At 49.9% G+C, this 15,088-nt stretch overlaps 1 protein-coding gene across 2 annotated transcripts in view; it reads right to left on the reverse strand.

The window, feature by feature from the left end:
* The window catches only part of GRIK4 (glutamate ionotropic receptor kainate type subunit 4), a 355,193-nt gene that overhangs the window by 116,037 nt on the left and 224,068 nt on the right, over window positions 1-15,088 (reverse strand). For both annotated transcript variants that reach the window (XM_031652867.1, XM_031652866.1), the window contains one exon: window positions 10,646-10,807. In XM_031652867.1, coding sequence (XP_031508727.1) covers window positions 10,646-10,807 — 162 coding nt within the window. The remainder of the gene's footprint in view (window positions 1-10,645; window positions 10,808-15,088) is intronic.

Genomic DNA, 15,088 nt, shown 5'->3' on the forward strand with positions numbered 1-15,088 from the left:
ACTGCAAGCTTCTCAGGGTGGAGAACACACAGGACCTTAATCTCTACATTCTGCACAGCATCTGTTATGGGGCTTGTCATGTGACTGGCCCCCAAGACATCTGCTTGACTTGAGTTAACTTCTGGCTGAAATCTGCCCACTACCCAATAAATGGATACAATGTTCGCAGCCTGTGGGGAGGGGAAAGCTGGGTATCTTGGTGGAGGTGGTACGAGTGGAAAGACAGAAGCCACCTGTCCTTGAGGAACATGCAATCTAAGGAGATAATACTACACTATGTTAATGTACGCGGGGTCCCTGGCAATACAAACAAACAAACAAACAAACCCTAGTAAGTGCAATTGACTATATACTCAGTACTGTGCCAGGGCCCTGAGGGGGGCCAGGAAGGCAGGTGGAGGCCTCCTGGGAGGAGTGGTGTTACAGGGCTAGAAGTCCACACACAGTCCCATTACAAAGCAAGTTCCTTCACTGAAACCAGACATTCCATCACTGGCGACTCAACATTGCCCCTTCCAAGCCTCCTCTTTCAACTGATGGCATCCTTGTGAGGGTCCCACGGGAGACCCTGTGAGAGCAACATTCCATGGGACCGAGTGTTTACAGCCTGCCTATTTCCTAGCCAGCCCTGGGACACTGGCCCCCTCCAAGGCTGGATGGAGGGATGCTGCCGCAGGGTTTTCAAGCTCTCCAGGCAGTGTAAGCAGTGTGAGATAGCGAGGTGCTGAGGAAAGAGCTTGAAAGCATGAACACCAAACCCAGAGTCCAGATCCCAGCCCTACACTATGTGCTGAGTGATCCCAGGCACGTGAATCCCTCCAAGTAAGCAACAATTTCTGCATCTGTAAAAGAGAAGCAGCGACAGTCCCTGCCTCAGAAGTCTGTAAAAGTGCTCTGCAAACGGCCAGTGTCAGAAGACAGCATTCCTGAGGGCAGGGGCTGTGCTCTCAGCTCCAGACAGATGTCAGCAGGTGCTCAGGAAGCAGGTGTTGACTGAACTAAGCAAGGCTCCAGGGAGTGGTAAGGACAGGGGGCTACAGGCATGGTGGATGGCCTTATTTCCTACCCAGTTTTGCTACGTGTTCGGCCAGGAGGCCTATGAGGGGAACTGCATGAGCCAGCTCTGGATAATCTCTTTAAAAGGTAATTACAGAGCAAAACAGTCAACAAAGTTTGTCTATTCCAGTCCAAGTTCACCTGCATCACAAAACCACCTGGCTGCTGTATGCTTTCTCCCTCCCTCTCTCCCTCACTCTCTTGCTGCTTCTTCCCCTCCTTGCCTTGCTTCTTTGTTTTATTCCCACTTTTATTCAGCCACTACCATCTGGCAGGTACCATAGACCTCAACACCTTCCCACTCTCCACAGAGACACTGGATCAGGCCACTGCCTTCTGCCTCCATCGAGTCTCCTGCATCCCCCTGCTCCAACTCCCCTCCTGTCTGTCCCTGGGTCCCGGAGCCTCCTGGAACCCGAAGACTAAGCAACAAAGGGCACCCAATTCTCACCATGGGGAACAGTGGACACCTCTGCAGTCCTGCTGAGCTAGGATGAGCTGGGCTAACACGCCACACTCCCAGGTCCCTCCATCCATTGTCTTCCATTCTGTCTTCTCTACCTCCCTGCTCTTCCCCTTTGCCCTCAGTTCCTTCTTCATTGGATTCACCCTGCATGGCAGCGAATGCTCCTTTGCAAGCCTACAACCGTCCTTGTCCTTCCATGTAACTCACTTTCCCCTGAGCACATGTGGCTCTTTTATTAATGAGCCTCTCACATGCCACAAACTAATGCTGCAGACTCCCCCTTTCTGGCTTAGACAAATTGAGGGGAAGTTAGCTGCCCCTACTGAAATTGGCTTCTAGATTCCTCTGTTTGGCTATTTAAATGATACTATAAACCAATTTCTGTCCCACTTTCTCCCTTGCCTCCCAGTTAATCTCATCATTCTCAGATTCCCAAAATTGCGGAGTGTTTGAGCTGGAAGGCATTCTAGAAAACAACTCATCCAGCCAGGCCCGGTGGCTCATGCCTGTAATCCCAACCCTTTGAGAGGCCAAGGCAGGGGGATCACTTTGAGGTCAGAGGTTGGAGACCACCCTTGCCAACATAGTGAAACCCCATCTCTAGTATAAATACAAAAATCAGGGGCCAGGCACAGTGGCTCGCGCGTGTAATTCCAGCACTTTGGGAGGCCGAGGCATGTGGATCATGAGATCAGGTGATCGAGACCATCCTGGCTAACATGGCGAAAACCCATCTCTACTAAAAATACAAGAAAATTAGCCGGGCGATGTGGCTGGCACCTGTGGTCACAGGAGGTGGCTCGGGAGGCTGAGGCAGGAGAATGGCATGAACCCAGGAGGCGGAGCTTGCAGTAGGCCAAGATCATGCCACTGCACTCCAGCCTGGGCAACAGAGAGAGACTTTGTCTCAAAAAAAAAGAAAAAGAAAAAAAAATCAGCCGTGTGGTTGTGCGCGCCTATAATCCCAGCTACTCAGGAGGCTGAGGCAGGAGAATCGCTTGAACCTGGGAGGCGGCAGCTGCAGTGAGCCAAGATTGCACCACTGCACTCCAGCCTGGGCAACAGAGTGAGACTCCATCTCAGAAAAAAAAAAAAAAAAAAAAAAAAAGTCGTCTGACTCTCTTCTTTTACGAATGAAGAAACTTAGGCATAAGACATTCTTCTCTTGCCCAAGGTCACAAAGCAAGGCCTGGAGGCCCGGCACCCCTTTGTCCAGCCTGGCTTCCTCCCCTCTCCACAGCACTGTCCTCCACCTCTGTCCCGCTGAGAAGCCCAGGCTGTCGTTGCTCTATCAGATTTATTCTTATGCCTCATCTCCCAGGACAACTTGGGGCAATCTTTCATTGTTGCCTTCTCAGCAGCAGATGGGAGCGTGGGACTCTGGCGCCAGGGTGCGGGCAGGAAGGGGTGGTGGGCAGGCTTCTTGAATGCCCTGGGTTGGGGCCATCACCCAGTTTGCCTCCTGGCCAGACTGGCTGTTTGTCCTCACATTAGTCCCTCAGTTAAGAGCCATTAGCCATTGGCTGCCTACCTAGCACCCATTCTCCCCTTCCTCCTCCCATTTTATTCAGGTATCCTTTCTTGTCCCAAGCTGCAAGGAGCTTCAGAGGAGGCTGAGCCAGCCCCAGGTCCCAGGGAATCCTGGGTGGTCCAAGGTCCCCAGGCCAATATGTGATTTGGGACTGTATGAGTGACCCCATTGAAACAATGAGCCATGAACAGCGGCCTGGAAGGAGGGGCTTGCTTCTCAGGAAAGTTTCCTGTCTCCTAAGAGGACACTCCTTCTCTCTCCTCTGGACATGTCTGTGTCTGGTTGGGATGCTTGGACTGCTGCAGCCAGCCCAGCTCCAGCCTGAGCATGAAGCTGGCACCAAGCAGGGACACAGCAGAGATGGAAAAGATTTGGTCTCCAACCTCATCACTCCGGAATCTTGCTAAGCCACGCAATAATACATTTCCGTTTTCCCACAAGGCATTTTAATACAGGGTTTCTGTTGCCGAGAGTACTCTGGTACCAAGGCCCTGGGGATCCCTTTCCTCGCAGAGGCATTGTTGTACGAGGCCCCAGAGTCTACAGGCCCCCTCCCCAGGTCCCCTCTTCCTCCGGTGAGGCTGTGTGCTGGTCCCCAAGAGACCCTCATCACGGCACAGTTGCAGAGAAAGCACCACGCCGTTTCTCACATCCTCCCACCAAGCCCCCAGCTTGTTCCTGCTACATGGTTGCCACTATTCCCACTCCGTCTGGGACATGGTTTCCTTGGCTGATGCTCTCTTATTAGCGCATGATGTGGATGCTGAGAGATCCGTGCATGCCTGGTGGCAATGTTCTTTGGCATCTCCAACTCCAAGGCCTTCAAGATTCCTCGAGTGCTTCTAGTACTAATGCCGGCTAGGGATGCTGGGCGCGGGGAGCAGGTGGAAGGAAAATCCTCAAGGTTCTGGTCTCCTCTCCATCTGTGCGTGGCCTTCAGAGGGGCGAAACCAGTGACGAGTCCCCCGTAGGCTCTGGGCTTTACGGTTCCTCTGTGTAGTTCAGCCTGGGCTGGTCAGAGCTGACCCCTTCTAAACCCCAAACGCCTTCTCTCCCACTGCAGTCTCCTCGGGTTCCTCCGCCCATCACCAGGCCACTCTCTTCTACAGGCTCCTGGCAATCTGCTCACACTTCTCACCTGGATCCTTCAAACTGCTCTGAGAATTCACTTCCCAACCCTTGTGCCTGCAGCTTTCTCCTCGCAGTCACCAATCTCCTGCCCTCACCCAATTTCTCCTCTGATGGTGTGCGAGCCTGTCATCTCTCTGCCTCATCAGTTTTTCCATCTTGTTTCAGATCTCCATCCCAAAGCATCTTTCTCCCTCTCCTAATTGCTTTCTCCCTCCGCTATTACTTACTCATTTAGCTCTGGAAAGCATTTGGGGCTACAGTCAGGGAGAAGCAGTTTCTATTACAAAAGCCCTCCGGGCCTGGCGTGGTAGCTCATGCCTATAATCCCAGCACTTTGGGAGGCCGAGGCGGGTGGATCACGAGGTCATGAGAGTGAGATCATCCTGGCCAACATGGTGAAATCCCATTTCTACTAAAAATACAAAAAGGTAGCCAGGTGTGGTGGCACGTGCCTGTAGTCCCAGATACTTGGGAGGCTGAGGCAGGAGAATTGCTTGAACCCAGGAGGCAGAGGTTGCAGTGAGCCGAGATTGTGCCACTGCACTCCAGCCTAGGCAACAAAGAGAGACTCCTGCTCAAAAAAAAAAAAAAGAAAAAAAAAAAAGAAAAGCCCTCCATCCATGTCTCCACTTCTGGGCCCACCAGGGGAAGGAGGCGCCCCCCTGCCTCACTCCATTTCCACCCCTTCTCTGCTCTCTTATTCCATTTCCTTTTCCTCTCTGTCTTTCTGTGGCCTCCGCTCCTCATCTGTGTGTGCACGCCTCTTGGTTTTTGTCTCTGCTTCTCCTGTCCCTGTCTCTTCTAAATACTAAATCCCCCAAATGGCTCAGTCCTCATTTAAAATCCTCTCCTCTTCCTTGGCACCAAAACGTTGCTTGGCAATGAACCCTCGATTCTCTTGTTTTTATATTTTCATTTGGTTCTTCATTGTTATTTTCTTTTGAGCTGTTTGCAAATTGTTTAGGGGAATGCAAAGCTCTGTATAAATTAAGATGAATCAATTCTGACTCAGGGAGCTGTGGCTGAGTTCCTTCCCCCTCCCATGACATGAAAATAAGAATATCTCCTAGATACACACCTGTAACCCTCATCTCTCTCCACGCCCCAGATGACGGGATTCCCAGGATCCTCCCGGATGCCGATTTGTCTCTGAACTTCTGCAGCTTAAACTCTACCCCCCAGTATAAAACCAGGACAGGAACCGTTAAAATCTCATGGAATAGTTCTTACAATCTGGATTTTATTCAATGAAATAAACACTTAATTACAAACATCTGCTTTAGCCTAAATTCTAATTACTTAATCTAGCCATCTGTAATTTTAATGATTTTCCAGAATTTTTGTTCTTTGCCGCGTGATTAATGGGAACGGCGTGTGAAGCTAGCGGGTGTGCGTCTCCATGTGCGACATCCCGTCTTCTGCCTGCATTGTCTCAGGCAGAAGCACGTTTGCAGCTCCTGTCGGCCACCTGGCAGGTATGGCCTAGGGGCGTGGACTGATCCAGAAGGTTAGGAATAGCGGGAGACACCTACCCAAGTCAGGAGAAAAAGGCAGTGGAGAGAAGAAAGTGCCAAGAGTGAAGAAAGAGCGGGGAACATCATGTGGAGAGAGAGAAACAGGAAGGAAGGTCTGGGGAGAAAAGGGTAAAGAAGGGGAGAAGAGGGAGAGAAAGAGAGAACGTCCCCACTGAGGCTGGAGCTGTAGCCTTTGTAGAACGCTCGATGGCGGGGACAGAACCAGACTGTTTTCCTGGAACGGACTCCCTCTCGCCTTCCAGCTCCCCAGAACATAAAAGAGCTGGGCTGTTTGTGCGGTGAATTTCTCAGCCTCCAAAGAGACAGGAAGAGGCACCACTTTTCAAAAGCTGGTTGCTAAAGTGAGAAGCCTTGAGAAAGGTGTGTTGCTACTGTTGCTGCCGTGAGCTTCCTTTCCACACGCTGAGATGAGGGCGTCTGGAATACTCTCCCTTCCCTCTCAGAGGCCACAGAGACAGTAGCTGGAAGGTTCTCCGGCAGTGGGAGACACATGTAGGTTCTACTCCAGGTTATATTGGAGTGCTGATCTCGGGGGACCCTTGATGTGCCATCCAGCACTTCCATGCCTCAGTTTCCCCACTTGTCCAAAAGGGCTACATGACCACTCTTAACTGTTACTAGGATGCCCTGAGGAGGAAAATAGGAGAAGGCGGGATAATTTCATAGGAAGGGCTACAGGAGTCTTCAGCTCTGTGCCCAGGTGAAACCCAGTGGGGTGGGCGCCCTGCTGTCCTCCGGAAGAAAGAACACTTGTCCATTTTATTGGCAAGAAAACCAAAGGGGCTTGGCTGAGAGAAAGCTGATTAAAGTAGACGCAGAATCTGTGACCGGCACAAGGACCAGCTGTAGGCCTGAGGTCCACATAGATGCTCCTCGCACAGTCCCATGAGACAGCCTCGAGCCCGCGCAGCTCAGCCCATCTTTACTCTTATTCTCCACCAGGAGCACCAAGAGAGCCTCAGAGAACACCCCCACTCACTGAATACCCCCCAAGCATTCTTGCGGGGCATAGACGCTGAGGCCTTCGGAAGACTGACTTTGGACTGGGAAGGAGATAAACGAGGTCAGGGTTTCTATCTTTTAAACGGCCCTGGGCAGCATCCTCATGACAAGACACCCTCTCCAGTCCACTGAGCGAGTCAGCACAGCGCCCCTGCTCCACTGGGATGCCGTGACCCTGCCTGGTATATTGCACACAGATGAGCAGCAAATGACTGGCCTCCCTTTCTTCCGGCAAGCCTTCCCCGACCTCTGCAGGCAGAACTCAGGGGCTTTCCTCCGCTTCCATGAGAGTAACATAAGCCCAGGAGTCACCTTCCCAGAGGTGGAGGTGAACTCTGCTCCTGCATGGTGCATCTGGAGGATAGCGGCTTTGACCTTCACTGTGTGACTATGTGATGGAGCCAGTCCTTCATCCCACTCTGCCACGGTTTGTTTGGTCCCAAGTCTCATGTGGCAGTGACCCGGGTGGGTTGGATAAAGGGGGTGGACGCTTCACAAATGGCTTTGTGCCTTTCTCACGGGAGCGAGTGACTTTTCACTCCAGTTCCCACAAGAACTGGCTGTTGAGAAGAGCCTGACACCTCTTCCCCTCTCTCTTTGGCTTTCTCTCTTGCCATGTGAGCTGCAGACGCCCCCTCCCCTTGCCTTCCACCAAGAATGGAAGCTTCCTGAGGCCCTCACCAGAAGCAGATACCGGTTTCTTGTACAGCCTGCAGAACCAGGAGCCAAATAAACCTCTTTTCTTCACAAATCACCCAGCCTCGGGTATTCCTTGATGGCAATACAAATGGACTAAGACACACCCTGTATTTGGGTATTCAGACTTTTTACCATGTGGCTTTGCATTTTTTTCCTCTAAAAGGGTAGAATACATTTCCTCACTCCCTAACATGGAGTTTGTGTGTGTGACTTTCTTTGGCCAAGAAAATGAGTGTGTGCCTTTCTGGGAGCCTAGGACTAAGAGGTCCTTGTGTTTCCACTTGCTTTGCTGTCCTTCTGTCATCACCATGAGAATATGCCAGGCTGGCCTGCTGGTCCAGGGGAAGAGGTACTGGCCCCACGTAGGCCCAGTCTGGATTAGCCAACCCATGCATGCTGAGAGATCTCAACCAGAGCAGCAGAGCTGCCCAACCGAGCCAGCTTAGACGAGCGGCTCCCTCACTGACCCACAGGTCCACGGGCTTTATAAATGTGTACTGTATGCATATTTATTGTGTATCATGAGATTTAGGAGTTGGCTGTTACACAGCATTTACATAGCAAAAGCTGCCTGATATATTTAATAATGTCTATTCCAGCATCTGGCATATATAGGTTGTTATATTAACTTACTTGGTGAATAACTGTGAATTGAAGATAGAATCATATCTGATTCCATCTTCACAATAATGCTCTAAGACAGTCAGGCATAATTCACCTAAAATTATGGTAAAAGAATCTGAGGCCCACAGGGGTTACATCACTACCTAAGATCACATGGTGAGAAAGCGTCTAGGCCAGTATTCGACTCCAGGCTCTGTGACTCCAAGGCCAGTGATCTTTTCAGCCTGCCTGACCATGGCAGCGCTGACCCACAGCTCTCTGAAAGGCACTCCTGGCCTTTGTGCTGGATCCTTACAAAGAAGCCCACTCGGAACCGAAGGACCCTCATTTGTCTGCTCGTGGCCAATGTGAGCATCAATGCAAAGGCAGACACCCTTAGAGAGAATGAGGAAATAGGGCCTAGGACCATTTACTTCACTAGGCCAGATGCCAAATGTGGTGAGGCTTGGGTTGAAGGGAAAGAGACAGATTTTTTTTTTTCCTTTCTTGATATTGTGTTGCAAGCCTTTCAAATTGGCCAGCACCTATTAAAATGCTGGAATGAGAACTGTAGGAACAGCAGACTCGGCTGGGAGAACAGGGCTTGCATTGCTGCTGGGGGTTGAGTCTAATCCTGCACATGAAACTGTGCTTTGAGATGTCCCTCTCTGTCCCTCAAACCATTTAATGGGCATGACTCCTTCCTTCAGCTGCCCTCCCCAGTCCTTCCCATGGATTTTTGCCTATTTTAGGTCTAAAATAGCTTGTTGGGATGGGTTCCATAAACCTTCATGAAACTCTGTTTCTCAAACCCCATCCTCCTGTCCCATTCCCTGGATCAAAGCTTCCTGAGTTTTCCATGAGCTCTGACCTCCTTAGCTATCCCTTCCTTCCTAAGACATCCACGAGGCCACATGATCATAAAACACAGAGTTTTGTGAAAGGTCATTAAGTCCAGGCCCTGGCTTCCGCAGCCCGCCTCCAAGGTCACCATGTTGACTAAGCACTAATTAGACGCCAAGTGTGCAGATGTCTAGATATGCCTTTGCCTCTGGGCATATCTTATCAAAGACAGGCATCCCTCCTATTTTTAAAACTCACCAGAGAATTTCCCACTCCAGGAGTGTACCTAATTCCATTGCCATCTCCTAGACCTGATGCTTTTCCACTTCTATCTATAACTCATCATTCCGCCTGACTCACTCACTCACTCATTCACTCAACAAATACCTAGTAACTGCAGACATGTGTTGCTTAACAGTGGGGACACATTATGAGAAATGCATCATCAGGCAATTTCTTCATTGTGTGACCATCAGAGAGTGTGCTTACACAAACCTAGATGCTATAGCCTACTACACTCTTAGGCTATATGGTATAGCGTAGTGCTCCTGGGCTACAAACCTGTATGGTATGACTGTACTGAATACTGTAGGCAATTGTAACACAGTGGTACGTACTTGCATATCTAAACATACCCAAACATAGAAAAGGGACAAGAAAAATGTGCTATTATCATCTTTAGAACCTCCATCATATAAGTTGTCCATTGCTGACCAAAATGTTATTATGCATGCATCACTGTACTTCCATCTAGCCAGGCTCAATTACAGTACAGCATAGCAAGGAAATGACAGTCCTAGAGAGATGCAAAGTGGCACGGAGGTTAAAAGTATAAACAGTAAAGCCATACGGCCTGGGTTCTGGTCCTGGTCCTCTGCTCACTGGCTGTGTGACCCTGGGCTATTTGCCTAAGCTTTCTGGGCTTCGGTTTTATCATCTGTAAAATGGAAACACTGATAGTAGCTGCCTCAGGAAGTTGTAGTGAGCATCACAAGCGCTGCCTCGTGGAGCTTTTAAAAATAAAATAATGTATATAATGGGGCTAGGCAGGGCATAAAAAGCCACACAATCCTAGTCTCCTGAGAACTTGGCTCTTAACAAATGTACACAAGCAGATATTCTTGGCCTGCCCCACAGAGAAGAACATCCAACTCAGTGGAGAGTGGTCATGGAAAGGTTTGCTCCCATTACACGTGCCGGAAGGGGCCAGAACTGCAGAGAGGAAGCACAGGGACTGGGCAGAGAGGAGCCACTCCGGATGAGCCCTGACTCAGGAAGTGGCCAGGGGGTGGACAGAGCACCAGACCGGGAGCCAGGAGTCCTGGGGTTACTTCCACTCTGCAACAGCCTCGATGTTTGCCCTTGAACAAGACCCCCACATCCCCACTCCACATCCCATTCCAGCCTGGGCTTCAGTTTCCTTATCTGAAAAATGAGGGAGAAGATCAGCTTAAAGGCCCTTCCAAACGATTCTTGGATCCTAAACTCAGGCAGCTCTCGGCAATGGTATTATTGAGAGTCTGGCCGCGGGGGACCTGCAGACATCACTAAGTGACAACCCCGTACCTCCACACAGCCTCTCCCCGCTGTCTACAGCTCACTGCTTCCCAAACATCACCCCCTGCAACCACTTCCCACACTTTCTACCTCCCTTTCTGGGCTGGGACGGGAGCGGAAGACGGCTGGACTCCAGGAGGGTGTGTTCCCCAGGGGCTGGTCCACAGAGGGGCGATGTGCAGAGGCCAAGGGGCACCAGGAAGAGCTCTGGCGGGTACTTACCGCAGGCCCAGTGAAGGGGACATGATCACAGTTCTCCTGCCAGGACTGGTTGAGGCTCTGGGCAAACTCTTGGAAGAAAGCATGGGATTGGTTGAAAATGGAAAATCCCAGGATGTTGACACGATCATCCACAAGGCTGTCCATTCTCTGGAGTGAGAACTCCTGGAAAGACCCAGCATCAGAAATAAGAACATAGTTAGGAAAGGGTGAAGTGAGGGATGGACTTCGGTAGAGCACGTCCAGGTACCTCATTCTAGTCCAGAGAACACCAGACAGTCTGTTGGGACCTAGGAGTCCAGAGTTAATGAGAGTAGTTTTTCTAGGAGTTAACACTGTGATAGTGGAGGGTGGAGGAGGAAAAAAAAAGCAGAATGATCTCTAAACAAGTATATACAAGATGCACTAGCTAGAGAAAGAAAGAAAAAAGCCATGTGCCCAGTGGAGGCAGCATTAGGCACATGGGGTTTTTTCCACGGGAAGTGGGATGCTTGAGCGGTGTCTTGAAGGATATATAGGCATTTTCTGGGTGGAGAACTGTGGGTGGTCAAAGGCTACTCCAGCCAGAAATCCCCACGTATACAAGGGCACAGAGCTGAGAAAGTGCATGGCCCTTTCAGTCAACTGCCCGTGCTGTACTTGTACTTTCATGAAGACGTCACTTCTTAAAGTGTGATTCTACCGTCAGCATCATCCAGGTTCCTTTTTAAAAAATGATAGGGCTGGGTGCGGTGACTCACACTTGTAATCCCAGCACTTTCGGAGGCTGAGGCGGACGGATCACTTGAGGTCAGGAGTTCGAGACCAGACTGACCAACATGATGAAACTCCATCTCTACTAAAAATACAAAACTAGCCAGGTGTAGTGGTGCATTCCTGTAATCCCAGTTACTTGGGAGGGTGAGGCAGGAGAATCACTTGAACCCAGGAGGCAGAGGTTGCAGTGAGCTGAGATCGTGCCATTGCACTCCAGCCTGGGCAAGAAGAGTAAAGCTCCATCTCAAAAAAAAAAAAAAAAAAAAGGATGATTCCTGAACCCCACCTAACACCACCTGAACCCGAATCTGTGGAGTTGAGGCCTAGGAGCTTGCATTTCCAGCAGGACCCTAAGTCTTATACACCTGAAGCGTGGGTTAGCACACTGGATACAAGGGGGCCTGGGAGAGGGATGGTGAGAAACGAAGCTGGGGCAGTCAGCAGAGGCCAGACCATAAGAGTGAGGATGTCAGGCTTGCGAATGTGCCCTTTGTCCTAGGTGTGATGGAACCCAAGGGAACTGTCAGCGGAGGAATGCCAAAACCAAGTTTGCTTTCCCAGAACCTCAACCTGAGGGTTTGTGGGTAGGGTGGTGCCTTCATTTACCACTAATTTTTGCATTCACTTGATAAACATTTAAGCATTTATCATGTGCCAGACATGGTTCTAGGCATGGAGGATACGGATGAGAGAGACACACTTGCTGCCCTCAGGAAGCCTGCAGTTAGTGGAAGAGACAGATAGTAAGGAAACAAATTCATCATCATTTCGTATAGCTAGGGGGATGGGACTTGGGGTGAGGGACTGCTACTTTAGATGAGGCAGTCAGGGAAACTCCATCTAAGGCAGTGATATTTAGAAGCTCAAAGGCGTTCTCCCTGCAACCCATGGTCCTCATGCAATCAGTCGGCTGGGGCCAAGTGATAGTCAAAAGGTGTGAGTGCACCAAGGCCAGTTAGAGTTATAGAGAGGGGCAGTGTCCTCCTCTGAGCTCGGAGCCCTGGCCCCCAAGATCTCCCTGGGCCCTGTACAGCGAAACCAATCAAGAGGGTGTAGATTATCCAGCTCACTGATCCCTGCTCCCAGAAAGATGCCTTCAAATGTGTGTCAGGCCACCTTTTCACACCAAAATCACATTCATTGCATGTTCATTCCAAGTGCCTCGCACACAGCTCCACACCCTGGGGGTACACAGGACTTCCAGGCCCAAGGACTAGCCCATCAGCTACTCAGCCTGACATGACAGATGGCAAGCGCCTTGGGCTTTCCTTCTGGCCAGGCAGGCAGAAATATTGCTTTCCTCCAGGCAGTCTCCTCTTCCGAAGACTTAGCTGCTGTAGGCCCCTGGCGCCGCCCTTGTGTCCTTGCCACACAGCTCCAGTCACTGCCAAGGTCTCAGGCTGCAGGCCTGAGCTCACCTGCCCAGAGCCCGGATTCATTAGCTTACACGTGCAAACTGGAGGTACCAAGCTTCTTCCTTTGAAGCCACCAATGCCTGACAGAGTGGATTTGGATAAGGATTAAGTGTATTTTGGATCCTGCCACATTTCCATTAGGGGAACAAGGACATGCCAGAGAATGTACTGATTCCTACACTGATATTATCTCCCATCTCTCTAACAGGGCAGCTGCCCATGTGCTGTGGGCTATCGGTAGGCACAAGGGGGCAGACGGCTAATGAGAAGAAGATTCATTTGGCAAGGATGCAGTGACTGGGGCAGAGCCAGACTGTTGTGGGCAAACCTGGGCACGGTTGGCAGGGGCTGGAAAATGTCCTCTTCCCTGGCTTCCTTATCATTGTGGGCAGACACATCAGCTCAACTCCATCCTCTCCCCACATGCATAGCCTGATGGATGGAGGCTCATTTTAAGGAAGCCCTGAGGCCCTGGATGTCCACAGATTCACAGTGGCAGCTGGGGTGATATAGTGGACTCAGGCTTTGGTGTTCAAATCCAGGTTCCTTACCGCACTGGCTGTATGACTTTAAGCAAGGTCTGTAACCTTCTGGGCTTCAGATACTCATTTTTTAAAAAGAAACAATATTAGCAACCTTATAGGTTATTTCAAGGAACAAGTAAGATGCATGCAAAGCTTAGCATCGTATTTGGCAAATACGACAGCTACTGAAAGACCACAGTGAAATCTGGGGCAGCTTCTGGCTCTCTGCCTCTTCAGTTCCACTTGTCTTGGAAACCTAAGTTAGGAAGGTATTCCCTTCAAATGCATGTTCTAGGTGGAGTAAGAATGAATGAGTTAATTACAGACACTTAGAGACAGTCTACCCAGAAGTCAGCCAGTCTGTCTTCCTGCTTTTTTATTCCTACCTTCTTATCCCTCAATTATACGCAACTTTCAAAGGCCAAACCAGATAAAAAGATAAAAAGATTCCAGAAGTTTCCTTGATAATTTGTTCTGTTTATAATGACTCATGGGATAGCCTGTGGAAGGACAAGGAAGGGGGAGGGGCACATTCTTTTACTGCCATTTCCCACGACACTCTAAGGTTCTAGTATCTAAGAATCCTTACAGTTAGGAAATTCTTCTTTTCATCTAAACTTAGACTTTCCTGCTGCTATTGAAGACTACTGTCTACAAGAACATGGGAAATAGCTGACCACCGCTAGTTTACAAACAATGAACATCTTCTGTGCCAGTATTTCTCAAAGTGTGTTCCTCAGGGCATTAGGTTTCCAGAAATTTCATGAAGACAAGTTTCCATGCTCAAATAAGGCTGGAAAACAATGCACATTATATCTGCCTTTTCAAGATTCATAATACTCACTAGCCTATTAAAGGCTGAAAAAAGTACGGCAGCGAAGCAGCTGGTTTCATTTTGTTTAACCCTGAATTTCCCAAACACACTGACCATGGAACAAATCAGGACCGTGGGTTTTTTTTTCCTCCTCCAAAATCCATGAGTGCCTGGCAGTAGCATGCTTCAGAACGTAATCTGGGAAATGCTACTCTACATCTATTCAGAGAAACATTTCTTATAAATCCAAAGTCAAGTGGTGGGGGCATTTTGTGGAGACAGATAGTTCGTAAAACTAACACATTTCAGGAATGGAAGGGATTAAAGTTCACCCAGTTTCTGCTGCCCACCCATCTTGAGTCCTACCCAGGAATGCACACCTGGCTCACTTAGGCTCCCACTGTGCCTCCCCAACCCCGCCCCAGCCACACTGCCTGGCTGGTTGTAACCTTCATACAATGACAGAAAGGGCTGGAAGCAGTCCCTCAGGTGGAACAGGTCCTCATGGGGACCTTGATCCTCTTCTTACAAACGTCCCAGGAAGGAATGTCCTGAGGGTCCCTGCTCCCAACAAGCGTCGACTCCCATTGTCCCAAACCAGGGAACCAGGGTGAAGCACAGGGCAAATGAAACCTGGTAAAGCCAAGTGGTGGGGCAGAGACCAGGACCAGGTCTTCCACGACTCCACGTGTGGGTGGCTTTGTGACAGACCCCGTGTTGCAGTCTTTGTTCACACACGTGGCCTCTCTCTACAGAGGGCTGTGTGTTTCCAGGAAGTAAAGATACATTTGCCTCATTTTTGAACTTCACATTGCAGCTACAGAGTGCTTGATACCTAGAAGCTGTTTGGTCAATGCTGTTTTGAGGACAGTTGATTGACGACATCTTAATGCCTTGGGTCTCACTGTGGCCAACTCTAACACCGAGCACACCCTGT

This window comes from Papio anubis, chromosome 12 (genome assembly GCF_008728515.1).
Source record: "Papio anubis isolate 15944 chromosome 12, Panubis1.0, whole genome shotgun sequence".
NCBI classification, from domain to species: Eukaryota; Metazoa; Chordata; class Mammalia; order Primates; family Cercopithecidae; genus Papio; species Papio anubis.